General features: G+C 39.2%; 1 protein-coding gene and 1 long non-coding RNA gene across 3 annotated transcripts in view; one reads left to right on the top strand and one right to left on the bottom strand.

Moving 5' to 3' along the window:
• PHTF2 (putative homeodomain transcription factor 2) overlaps positions 1 to 13,057 on the top strand; it is a 91,286-nt gene that overhangs the window by 59,323 nt on the left and 18,906 nt on the right. For both annotated transcript variants that reach the window (XM_073000711.2, XM_073000710.2), the window contains one exon: positions 8,204 to 8,405. In XM_073000711.2, the coding sequence (XP_072856812.1) occupies positions 8,204 to 8,405 (202 nt within the window). The remainder of the gene's footprint in view (positions 1 to 8,203; positions 8,406 to 13,057) is intronic.
• On the bottom strand, positions 8,751 to 9,080 carry LOC144589509 (uncharacterized). Its single transcript, XR_013545664.1, has 2 exons — positions 8,984 to 9,080; positions 8,751 to 8,931 (listed from the first exon to the last, which is right to left on the bottom strand). It is a non-coding gene; the product is annotated as an uncharacterized LOC144589509 (long non-coding RNA).

Below are 13,057 nucleotides of genomic sequence, written 5' to 3'. Positions count from 1 at the left end.
GGTGTACTTTCTTTTTCACATGATTGTGTTTATTGCTTCGTGCTGCAATTTTAAGTACTCCAGGGATTATTTCATTTCATTTTAGTTTTTCATAAAGGAGCTTATTTTTCACTGTAGAAGTTTAAAAGAAGCAAGTAAGCTCATATTTTTTTTAAAAAGTTTGGCTATATTTATATTTATTTTTCTGATTTTTAGCACAGACATTCTTCTCAATCTGTTTGTGATTTTTTTAAATCAAATACATATCTCTGTGTGGACATACACAAAAACTCATACCCAGATTTTGGATCTGCATACATGTTTATCACAAAATATATTAATTGTTTTTGATTGTCAATTCATATTCTGTTCTTAGCCATCAGATTTAAAGAAACTGTAAATGGTAAAAAATTCTTGAATAGTAAACTCCTGATAATATATATGTTTCTTTAAATAAATGCAAACTATAATTGTAAATATTAGGGATGTGTGAATACATCCTGACTAAATTTGTATTCAATTATTCATCATACAGATTGTGACTGAGTCTCTCAGAGTTCTTTTGAGTTGGACTGAACCATTTTTTCCTCAGATTTGTGCATGTATTTGTACATTTCTAACTAGCATTAAAAAAAAATAAGAATGAGAAAAAGAAAACCTATGTGGACAGGGAAATCAAATAACAGTGATCTAGGATTGTGATGCTGCACAGTTCCATCAGTTTTGGAAATTTATTGGATCTTAAGTAGAGAGTTCAGTTTGCTTACATTTCAGACTGCTATGCATTTTTTCTGGTGTGGGAAAAAGCCTCTAAGGAAGCATTTTGTACCAGGAAAGGAATAATCTGGTAGACCCCTCTTAACATAAAGCACCAGAGGTGTTTGGCACAGAATCCAGAGATTGTGTTCTATATGGCTGATTAGGATAGATAATCTATCCTTCAATTAGGATAGATAATTTACCTTCTAGAGATATACATGGCAAGACAACAAGTTTCTTATTTCTAGCAACAATAGAATGCGCCAGAGGTCTAAAATGAACAGAAAGGCTGGCCCTGAATTGAGAAACTTAATTTATTCATAAAAGAGTAAGATTCTAAAATGCAACAGATAGTATGAAAGTGATGCTGCAGCCTCTCCTAACACTGTGAAAATGTGAAATGGCTGCCCAAGAAGTTGGAGCAGAATATACAGACTCCAGCTTTCTCACTCTGAGCCCTCGGTCAAAGCAGTTGGAGTTCCTAGTAGGACTTTCAAACTACATTGATAGTTCAGCTGTTAGTAGTCTCCTACGGCATTTCCCCCTATCCCCCTATTTTAATTCCAGTACTACTGGAACAAACTGCATCATCTGTTGACTGGCCCACCTTGGAGGTGATTGGGGATACAGTATGTTGCTGTATCCTATCAGAGGCCAGAGAGAGAGGTACAAGTACCGTTGACTTGGTTCATTTTGCAAGTTTTCTCTGAAGACAGTGCACATCCTTAGTAAATACTGTAACAATTTTGTGGATAATCTTTCAGGAGTTGCAAAGAAAAGAATTCCTGTTCTTATAGGTAACAGAGAAGTTGTGATTAACAATTGCAATAGTACTGATTGTTACTTTCACCCGTGCCCCTGTTTCTTCTTCTCACAAACCCAGGGTTCATGCTGGTGACGTTCCCTCTTTCTTTCACTGCCACCAGTGGATTGCTTTATCCACACTGTAAAGGACTTTACTCTGACATTGGCTGCCAGCACCAGAACTTGTCTATTAAAGGGTATTTTAGAGTAACTCAGTATCACAGATGTTCTTTATTCATTTCATAAAATCACAATCATTGAAGTTTCGTATATGTTCTGCCACACATTCGATCACCTCCTGCTTTATTTATTCTCTTTAACCAGTTTATCTTGTTAGTTACAATTTTCAGGCTCTCTCTCTCTCTCTCTCTCTCTCTCTCTCTCTGTGCAAACCTCTCTCCTGCTCTTCTCACTCACTCTCCCTCTCTAACTGCCTTAACTGACTCTCTGCCTCCGCCCCTCCTGTCCTCTCATAGCCTATGCAAATGAGCTCCCGCTATTAGTGACAGGCGTGACGTGGGCCATCCGTCACACTGATGTTCTAATATTCTGATCTAATATTCATTAACTGTTGTTTCCCTCACTAGTGATATCTTTAATTTAGTGGTATGTCGTATGTTTAATTTATTATTATTATGATTCAAAAACACCAGGCACAGTCAATCAAATTTTTTTTAAAAATTGACTGATATTATATAACAGATATGTTTATTATTATTATTATTATTATTATTATTATTATTATTATTATTATTATTATTATTATTATTATTATTATTATTATTATTATTATTATTATTACTCTTCAGAAACACCAGGCATAGTCAATCAGGAAAACATTGACTGATAATATATAACAGATACAAGTTTTTATCAAAAACCTAAGTACTGTATCTGTTAAATATCAGCACAGTATGCTGTTCCTAATGTTATTTTGTAGCTCTGATGGTGTTGTTTCTGAGATCTGCAAATGCTTATAATACTGTGTGAAACGTCTTGATGTTGTTCCTAAAGCCCCAGTGACTACGGGGACCACTAAAATATGTTTCATCCACAAGCAAGATGTTTCAAATGCCAGGTCTCTGTACTTTGTTAGTCTTTCCACTTCTTTATTTTCAACTCTGGCACCCCCCCGGAATTGCAATGTCAATGATCCAGACATTTCTTCATTCTATTACTACTATGTCTGGTGTGTTATGTTCAAGGTGTCCATTAGTTTGGATCCTGAAATCCCATAAGATCATGATAGCATCATTTTCGGACACTTTCTCTACCTGATGTTCCCATTGATTTTTGGAGCCTGGCAAGTTATATTTTTTGCATAATGACCAATGCACTAATTTTGCCACTCTAGCATGTCTAATTTTATAATCTGTGCAATCTTCAGACATTCACATATGAGGTGTGACAGTTTTGTCTTTTTCTTGGCAGAATCGACATTTGATAGCACTAATTCCTTGGATCTTAGCTTACGTCACATTGGTTTGAAGTGCTTGTTCTTGTGCAGCAAAGATAAAGCCTTTGTTTCTTTCTTAACTGTCACCATTTTTAGCCATGTCCCTATTGAATTATTATCATGCTTTTCATCAATATTTCTCAGGTGTTCTCCATGTTGTTCTTGTTTAGTCATTAAGTCTTGTCCAACTCTTCATGACCCATGGACCAGAGCATGCTAGGCCTACCTGCCTTCCACTGCCTCCCGGAGTTTGGTCAAATTCATATTGGCAGCTTCGATGACACTGTCCATCCATCTCATCCTCTGTCATCCCCTTCTCCTCTTGTCTTCACACTTTCCCATCATCAGGGTCTTTTCCAGGGAGTCTTCTCATGAGATGGCCAAAGTATTGGAGCCTCAGCTTCAGGATCTGTCTTTCCAGTGAGCACTCAGGGTTGATTTCCTTCAGAATGGATAGGTTTGTTCTCCTTGCAGTCTCAAGAGTTTCCTCCATCACCACAATTCAAAAGCATCAATTCTTCGGCAGTCAGCCTTCTTTATAGTCCAGCTCTCACTTCCATACATTGCTACTGGAAAAACCATAGCTTTGACTATGCGGACCTTTGTCGGCAAGGTGGTGTCTCTGCTTTTTAAGATGCTGTCTAGGTTTGTCATCGCTTTCCTCCCCAGAAGGAGGCGTCTTTTAATTTCGTGGCTGCTGTCCCCATCTGTAGTGATCATGGAGCCCAAGAAGTAAAATCTGTCAACTGCCTCCATATCTTCCCCTTCTATTTGCCAGGAGGTGATGGGACCAGTGGCCATGATCTTATTTTTTTTGATGTTGAGCTTCACATTTTAAGCATAGTGTTATTGTATTGTGACTCAGACACAACAAAATTATCCACTTAAAGTTGCTTAAAATTGGCCTGGTTTTTTTTCACCTGGTGTGGCTACCTTTAATTATGAAACAAAACAAAAGGAACTGGTACATCCACAGAAGTCCAGATTATAAATGAGAGACAAAGTCTCAGATGGTAGAAAGTAGAAACAAGCTCTTTATTCTGTATTTCTTTTAAAGAAGTGGGGGGGGGAGCCAAAAAACAAACAGAACCCCCAAGACCCATTGGAAATGGAGAACCCCCCAAAAGCAACCAACCCCCCCCAAGACCCATCAGAAATGGGGGAAAAAAACAACCAACAAACAACCCCCCCAAAACCCGTCGGAAATGGGAAAAAACACACAAAAAGCAACCAAACAAAACCCAAGACCCATCGGAAATGGTGGGAAAAAACCCAGAAAACAAATTCCCCAAGACCCATCACAGCACAGAAACATAACCCCCAGCTCAAAACCATGCTGCAAAAACACCCAAAACAGTTTTTAAAAAGCACCTTACCTTACCAGGCAGCCCGAAGCCTCCCTGCAAACACACACACACGCACTCTCAGAAGCAGAAGGAGGCAGTCCCAAACCTCCTCCAACACACACTCTAATTGCTGGGGTGAAAGAGCTACAAAGAAGCAGTCTCGTCACCACCTACAGTTAGAAATTTGAATTTCTCGCCTTTTTCCCCTGCCTTTTTCTGTTTGTAAGTGGAAGCTCTGATCATAAGTAACAGCAAAATTTTGCGGCCAGAGCTGGTCATAACTCAAAATGGTCGTAAGTAGGGACATTCTTAAATCGAGGCACCACTGTATATTTTAATAGCTAACCTCATTTTAAATAATTGATAGTCTTATTTTCAGTTTGCAGTTGTTTGAAACACTAGACAGATATGCTAGTATCAGGGCTTTTTGCTGATACTTTAACTTCACCTTTTCCTTTAAATACTTGATCCAAATTAATGCATATATGTTTCTCAACATGTAAGCCAGACTTGACAGTGACAGGCAAGTGGAATTTAGGCAGAGGTTCCAGTGTCATCCTCCAATTTTGTCTTCTGCATGATGAAAACATATGGGATGGATTGATCCTACCTAATGTGTAATAAGGCCTGAAGCTGTCTAAGGTTTCCTTTCCTATTTTCTATTGTATTTTATTTAAGGGATGATAAAAGAAAGATGACTTTCAAACCAGTTGCTAGTTAAAGAGGCTGATGCCAGAATTAGGTCCTCTTGTGTACATATTATTAGCCAAAGAATGAAGGAGTATTTTTTGTTCCAGTACACCCCGGACCCTGTGTACAGGGAACAAAAGAGATAGAACACCCTTTGTGAAGTTAAAGAGAATGCTATGTAACAAGTAGCTGAATATGCATTGGAAACTTAGAATGTTAATATATCTTTGAGAATGAGTGTGGCTCATAGTGAAACCCCCTATTATTTATTTATTTATTTATTTATTTATTTATTTATTTATTTATTTATTCATTCATTCATTCATTCATTCATTCATTCATTCATTCATTCATTCATTCATTTAACTTATATGCTGCCCACTCTACCCAAAGGTCTCTGGGCAGCTTACAACAATTAAAATACAATTAAATACAATTAAAAGATAAAACTATTAAAATACAATTAAAATAGTTACTCTAAAAATTGCCATCAGGACCCACAGCTGATATTATTTCAGTTAAAAGCCTTCTGGAACAGGAAGGTTTTGACCTGGCGCCGAAATGTCATCAGCGTCGGCGTCAGACAAATCTCAGTTGGGAGGGCATTCCATAGTCTGAGGGCAGCTGCCGAAAAGGCCCTTTTTCTACAAGCCATTTCTTTTACCTCCTTGAGGGACGGCTCTTTCAAAAGGGCCCCCTGGCTAGATCTTAACTGCCGGGTAGGCTCGTATGGAAGGAGTGTGAGCTTTGGAAGGTTAAGAAGGAGATGCTCAATGAAATGCTGTATTTTTCACTCCATAAGGCGCAGCTCTGCATAAGATGCACCTAATTTTTAGGGGAGCAAAACAGGAAAAAATGTTCTGGCAATTGCGGCCTGCTAGGCCTGTGGGGAGTGGTGGAAGATGGCTGGGAAGGGTCTGGGAAGGGAAGGGAAGGTTGCAGTTTTGGCCTGCTAGGCCCGCGGGGGTGATGGTGGTGGAAGAGGGCTGAGAAGGGAAGGTGGCGGTTTCGGCTTGCTAGGTCCGCAGGGGGTGGAAGACAGCTGGGAAGGGTCAAAAACGCCACCTTCCCTTCCCATACCCTTCTCAGCTGTCTTCCAACATCCCCACAGGCCTAGCAGGCCGAAATCGCCACCTTCCCTTCCCTTCCCAGTTGTCTTTCACCCCCCTGTGGGCCTAGCAGGCCGAAACCGCCACCTTCCCTTCCCAGCCATCTTCCACCACCACCCCCGCGGGCCTAGCAGGCCAAAATTGCCATCTTCCCTTCCCAGACTCTTCCCAGCCGTCTTCCACCACCACCCTGCAGGCCTAGCAGGCCGAAATCGCCACCCCCCCGTAGAACTCCGGGAGCTTACCTGGCCTTCCTCCGCAACTTTGGGGCGAAACAGCTACCAAGAAGCAGCCTCTTTCACCACCTACAGTTAGAATTTAAATTGCACTCTTTTAAAAAATCATATTCACTCCATAAGACGCACACATTTTTCCCCACACACTTTTTTGGAGGAAAAAATGCATCTTATAGAGCAAAAAAATACGGTAAATACTTTTGAAATGTGGACATACAGAAGAATCCTTTGTATCCCATGGACTGCATGAATCAAGAATGAAGAGATAATTCATTGGATGGGGGGGGGAGAAATAGAGTTGATTATAAAGGAACACGAGCTTTCATATCTTGGACACATAATTCATCATGACAAATGTAATTCATTTTAAAACATAAATTGAAGGGAAGATTGAAGATAAGTGTGGAAGAGGTAGGAGATGGATCTCTTGGGTGAGTAGGATCAGAGACTGGCTGAACCTTAATAGACAACAACTAATCCACACAGGGAGAGATAGATGGAGATATGCCATGATGGTTGCCAACCCCAGCAAATTAAATGGCACTCAGAGAGAATGGTCTTGTCAGCATTAGTGTGGTTGCCACTATTTTTCTCTAATCAGCCTGTCAAATATTTAGGTGTATATTACTCTAATTTGCAATCCATGCCCTAGCTCATAAAAATGAGTCTCTTGTAGTAGCATATTAATTATTAAATATGCAGAATAATGTACACTAAAAATCAAGGTCAATAAAACAAATGCAGAATAAGCAATTTAAATTACTTAGCTAGTACTATGTAATTCCATGTGGCATTAGATATATTAGAACAATTTTGGCTTTTTTCCGTTTTTTTCTGTTGCAGTTTCTTATCCTCATATTCAGTGCATGCTTAGGTCATTGGTGGTTTCAGTTACTCCAGAAAAAAAAAGTTTTCACATTATAAGTTAACAGGATTCTTTATATGTGTGTCCATGTATCCACCAACTGTAAACTGTAAACTCCCCTCTGCAAGTGTGACTCTGCCCCCCCCCGTGGGGTTCTCTCGCCACGGAAACCAAAGGGGCTGGAAACTATTACTGTGCTGCGCAGAGGAGGAGCCCTGCAATGAAGTCGCATGCTCAGCCGCACACTTTAGAGGGAAGCTTGCTTGGCACTATTCGGATCATTCACTACTGTAGCCTACGAATGTCCATCCATCTCATTCATCTACCTCATTCAATATTTTTAATATAATAATGAGTATTTCTGGGTTGTTGAGATTATTTAACAGAATTAGCCAGTTTCTTTGCTTTTATAACGAGAAGGGAATCATAGTTGATCCTTCTGCTAAGATACTGCTGCTTATTACTTTGCTCCACTTAACAGAACTCAGTTTCTTGTTTCTTAGGAGTAGACATTGAAATCATTATTATCTAATTCTCTGAGAAAGCAGGATTAAGGAAATGATATCTTTTAATGAGCATGGCCAAATCTTTGCTGAAAGAATATATACTTCAAGACAAGGAGTTGACTAGCAGATAGCTTTACCTGAATCTGTGTCTGACCTTGTGCAAATGTGCCCCATTTATTGCATGCCTAGGAACACAGTACCCCGTTAATGAGAGACAACTTACCAGTACAACATACATAGTTTGCCTTATGCATGTATAATATACCAATAGAATTCTGGCCAGTAATTCTTATGAGGTATTTTATACATTAAAGTGAAACCAGTTCATATTTCAAATGTCAAAATTAGTATACACATTCCTCCTCCTGTTGCAAAGCACTTTGGAAAACTGGAGAAAGCAGAAGCACTGACATAAAAACCAACTATTAATTTCATATATATGTTTAATTCTAGAGCAAAGAAAATGAAGAATTCAATAGATAAGTCAACAGAGACTGACAATGGATATGTCTCCCTTGATGGAAAAAAGAGAGGTAAAAGCAGCGAAGATGTTTTGCAGTCCCATGGGTCCCACTGTGAAGTTATCAGACCAGAAGAGACATGCTGGAGTACGGGAATGGTCAGAAACATATACAGTAATCCAAATCATCACAAAGTGAGTGTCTAATTTTTTGTACAATGCTTTTGTTTTATTTTACTAATTAGATCAAAAGTCCCCTTCCTCCTCCTGTATAATAGTACTTTGTAATGCACTATTGGAAACTTAATAGAATTGAACATCTAGAATTTATATCTGTCCACGTTTTCTCTAAAACTGTTTTCTTCTCTGTAACATTATAAGAATTTTGGAAATCTAGCCCATATGTAGGAAAGGTGGAGATCATATACTTTGCTCCTCTATTTGCAGACTACAGTGGTGCCTCGACTTACGAACTTAATCTGTTCCAGAAGATGGTCATAACCATCTTCCAATGCATCCCATAGGAATGCATTGAAATGCAATTAATCCATTCTGGCCAAAGAAAAAAATCACACAAAAAAACCCCACTGCAAGATCCATCAGAAACGCGGTTAATCCGTTCCGGCCGAAGGGGAAAAAGAAAAGAAAAGTTAACAAACTGTGCAAGGCCCCTTCAGAAATGCAAAAAAGCAAAGCAGAAAGCAAGCAAACCGTGCAAGACCTATTGGAAATGCAAAAAAAGCAAAGCAGAAAGCAAGCAAACCCTGCAAGACTCATCGGAAATGGGGGGAAAGCCCAAAAAGCAAGCAACCCCCCCAAGACCCATCGGAAATGGGGGGAAACTCCAAAAGCAAACACCCCCCAAGACTTATCGGAAATGGGGGAAAACCCCAAAAGTAAGCAACCCCCCCAAGACCCATCAGAAATGGGGGAAAAACCCCAAAGCCAGCAAATCCCGCAAGACCTATTGGAAATGGGGGAAATCCCCCAAAAGCAAACAAACCCCCAAGACCCATTAGAAATGGGAAAAAACAAAAAACAACCCCCCCAAGACCCATCACAGCATAGAAACATAATCCCACCACCTAGCCCAAAACCACACTGCAAAACCCACCCATAACAGTTCATAAAAAACAGAAAGCAGTACCTTACCTTACCAGGCAGTCCAAAGCCACTTCTGAGCGCACTCACTCAAACCTTTGTAGCGATAGGGCTGCAAAGAAACAGCCTCTTCTCCAACCAATGGTTAGCAATTTCAATTCCTTGCCTTTTTTGGTTGTAACTTGAAGCTCCGGCCACAAGTAGAAGCAAAATTCTTCAGCATGGCCTCTGTGAATACACATATATGGGTTAAATCAATGCCTGCGCTGGAATCTCGGAATCTTCTAGAGCTTTTCTGAAAAGATACAAAGTTTAGATTCCCTCTTGCATGCTCCATTCCCCCCCCCCCAGCCTCCAGTTCCATTTTTGCCGCCATCGCGCTAGGAGTGTCTCGGATAGAGCTCTTGCTAATTGTTGTTGGTTGACCAGCTGGAGCTGGTCATAACTTGAAATGGTCGTATGTCAGGACTTTCGTAAGTCGAAGCACCACTTTACATGATTTTTAAATTGTTTCACAAGGAAACAGTCATCTGAATTCCCTGCCCTTATATCATCCTCTTATCTGTATACATGTGTTAAAGGGCGTGTTGGGATACTCAGGTGAGCTCTTCGTTTGGTGAAACAAACAGGGGCCACAGAGTAAACGTCACACCAGTGTTTATGATTGTAAGGGAAATCACACCCCTTGTTTAGTTAAAGAACATAAGAAGTGCATTCAGTTTAAGAGACTGTGCTTACTCACTGTTTTCAAAACAAAGGGGAACAGAGGTATGGAAATAAATCACAATCAGACAACCCAGTTTTCCTCCTTCGGTAAATTCACTGAACCAAGGAATTAGAATTTATCTCTACAGAACTGTTATTTCAAATTGTAAAATACAATTGAACCAGTCATTCTTAAGTGAAGTTTCTAATGGGATACTGTTTCTTATTGGCTTTAGTCTGTCATCTGATGAAAAGGCTAGTAAAAAGCCACTATAACCTATTAAAATAAAAATTTAAAATTCATTATTTCAGCATATAACATTTTCAATCTGTAATCTGTGTATCAAGAATAATTTAAATAAAACCTCATTAATGTCTTTGGAATTATTCCAGAACTCTTTTAAAAGTCTTGCAAATAAAACCCTTCTGTATATTTTTCAATATAAAGATTATCTCTGGAACTTTGAATTTATTGCTCTTATCACTGCACCTCTAATTTAAAGTGCCTCGGAATGTAAACTGGTTCTAGCCACTCTGTTGTCAGTTGTTTATGTCATATTTTAGTGGAGACTATTTGTTTGTTTTGGTTTTTAATTGCTTGTAAACTGCTGAGAAATAGTCCTTTGGCACTAATGGGGTGATATACAAAATAAATTAATAAATAAATATTTCAGTCCCACACCATCCTGCTGCGCCATGTACACAGTGATGAAAACATCAGCAGTGGCAGATTGCTGCTGATTAAAGGCTTCCTTTTGGGATTTGGGAGTTAACGTGACCTTACTGCATTGTGTATGAGATGTGTGCATATTGAAATCATCTTTAGTCAGCAGTGATTTGCCTTTAATTAGTGATGATTCGCCACTGATGCTGACATTAACAGTGCCGTGCATGCAGAATTGTGCAAGAGGAATTAAGCCAGTATAAGTAAATGTTATCCCACAGGCGACCATAGTAGTTTCTAACCTACTCAAAGGTATAGATTGAAAACTTGCTTAGTTACTTCTAACTATATTAAGCCTATATGTGTATTAGAATGAGAAGAATTTGGATAGTTTCAAATGAATATCTTAATTTTACATATTCAGGTTTTACAGAGGTTTGGTTCTAGAATACCATATTTTTTCGTGTATAAAGCAACACTTTTTCCTAAATCATTAGAGGAAAAATTGGGGGTTGTTTTGTACATGGAAGGAGGTGGAGGCAAAGGAGCAACCATGCTCGGCTGCCTCTCAAGGCTACCCATTGACTGACTGCTGCCACCACCGCTGGATTGTCTCCTCCAGCACCATTTGCAGGTTCCCTTTGGGCAGGGGACAAGGCGGCGATGTGATCAGGCAGTGAAGGCAGCAGCAGCAGGAGATGGAGGTGCAGCCGCCCCTCGTGGCTGCCCATTGATTGCTCCTCTGCCTCCAGCAAGGGACAAAATTAGGGGGTTGTTGTATACATTGTCATATACACAGAAAAATACGATAAGTCACATTTTCTCCATCTTCTCATCTAAATTACCGTATTTTTCTGCGTATAAGGCTATACTTCTGTCTAAAATCTTTAGACTAAAAATTGAAGGTCGTCTTATACATGGAAGTAAGATGAGGAGAGAACAAAAACAAATGGAAGGGAAAGGAGGTATCAAAGTGATCCTGCAGGGCTTTGATCCCTGCTTTCCCCTCCACTTGCTATGCCCCACTTAGATTTCTTAATTTTGGGTTAGAAACATGGGGGCATCTTATACACGGACAAATATGGTACTATCCCCAACTGCTGATGGATCATTTTCTTGTGATGGAATATTGTGAACTCACAAATAATTCAAAGACTACAGCTTGGAAAAAATATTTTTTACTTCAACACCCAGAATTCCAAAGTTGTTGGTTAATGGCAAATTCTGGGAATTGTAGTTCATTTGCCTGAACATATATATAAAGTGTAGTTGGGATTTTTCCCCTCTCCTGTGGCTGTTGAGGTTGTTTTTTTCTCCTTATGTATATCATTTAAAGAATAGCATGAAGGTATGTGTTGTAGTTTCATTTTTTATGTTAGTCGGTTATCATCTGAGAATGACATAAGTTTGTAAATACAATCACTAACTTTCTTGAGGAAATACAAAAATTGTATGAATTACTTATTTGGGGAAAAAAGTATTATACTTCATAGTACCTTCAGTGCATGAAAAACACCATGAATGTTTCTTAATTCAGTGTACCACAGAATAATGCTCTTAATACATGCAAGAACAATCTAAATGTGCCCATTATTTTTAAATGTTGGTTTGAATAACTGTATTTCCAACACCTCCCCTCTGTACAAGCTTTGTAGCTTGCGGTCTGCTCTGCTCTTTACAGGAAATGCTGCTGCTGCTATTTGATGAAGAACTGCTATTTATGTAACATGCTTGCCATCTGACTGGTTTCAGCAGCTGCACTATTGAAACTGACATACATTTATTTTTTACCATGAAATATGGCACTCAGTGAAAAGGAAATAGAGCTAATATAGTTGTATGAGCAGAAACATTTGAGCAGTAATAAGATCAGTGACAACCATGAGTTTGTTCCAAGTAGTGTGTGGCCTCACTTGCATTGCAGGACACACTTTAGACCTGGTTTTCTGTACAAGTCAGGATTTTGGTGTAGAGAAGATCTCTGTAGTTTGGCTGTCACAGACAAATCATTGCCTGGTGGGATTTAGATCCTCTGCAATGTGATTTTATGTTCTCTTGGCTTTCCTGCTTGATTTCTGGAATGGGGAAATGGTCATGGTGGAAGACACAATTGCTTGTAAACATCCCTCAGTCATGATATAGGGGCAAACTAAATCCCTGGTTTAGCAAAAAAGACCCTTTTTTGCCCAATAGTAATGTACATATTTCAGCTTTTGTAAGCTGAGTATGTGGACAGGAATTTTGAAGAGATAAAAACCACTAGTTCTATGTTGCACCTTGTGCATCCTGACTCATTAAAACAGCCAAGGAAAGTCTTGCTGAGTAAGAAAAGAAAGTAATGAATGTCTCCCTTTTAAAAAGTCAGAATTCTGGTCTA

This window comes from Pogona vitticeps, chromosome 5 (assembly GCF_051106095.1).
Source record: "Pogona vitticeps strain Pit_001003342236 chromosome 5, PviZW2.1, whole genome shotgun sequence".
In the NCBI taxonomy this organism is placed as follows: domain Eukaryota; kingdom Metazoa; phylum Chordata; class Lepidosauria; order Squamata; family Agamidae; genus Pogona; species Pogona vitticeps.
Note: the sequence above shows the minus strand (reverse complement) of the source record. Positions and strands in the feature narration are given on the sequence as shown.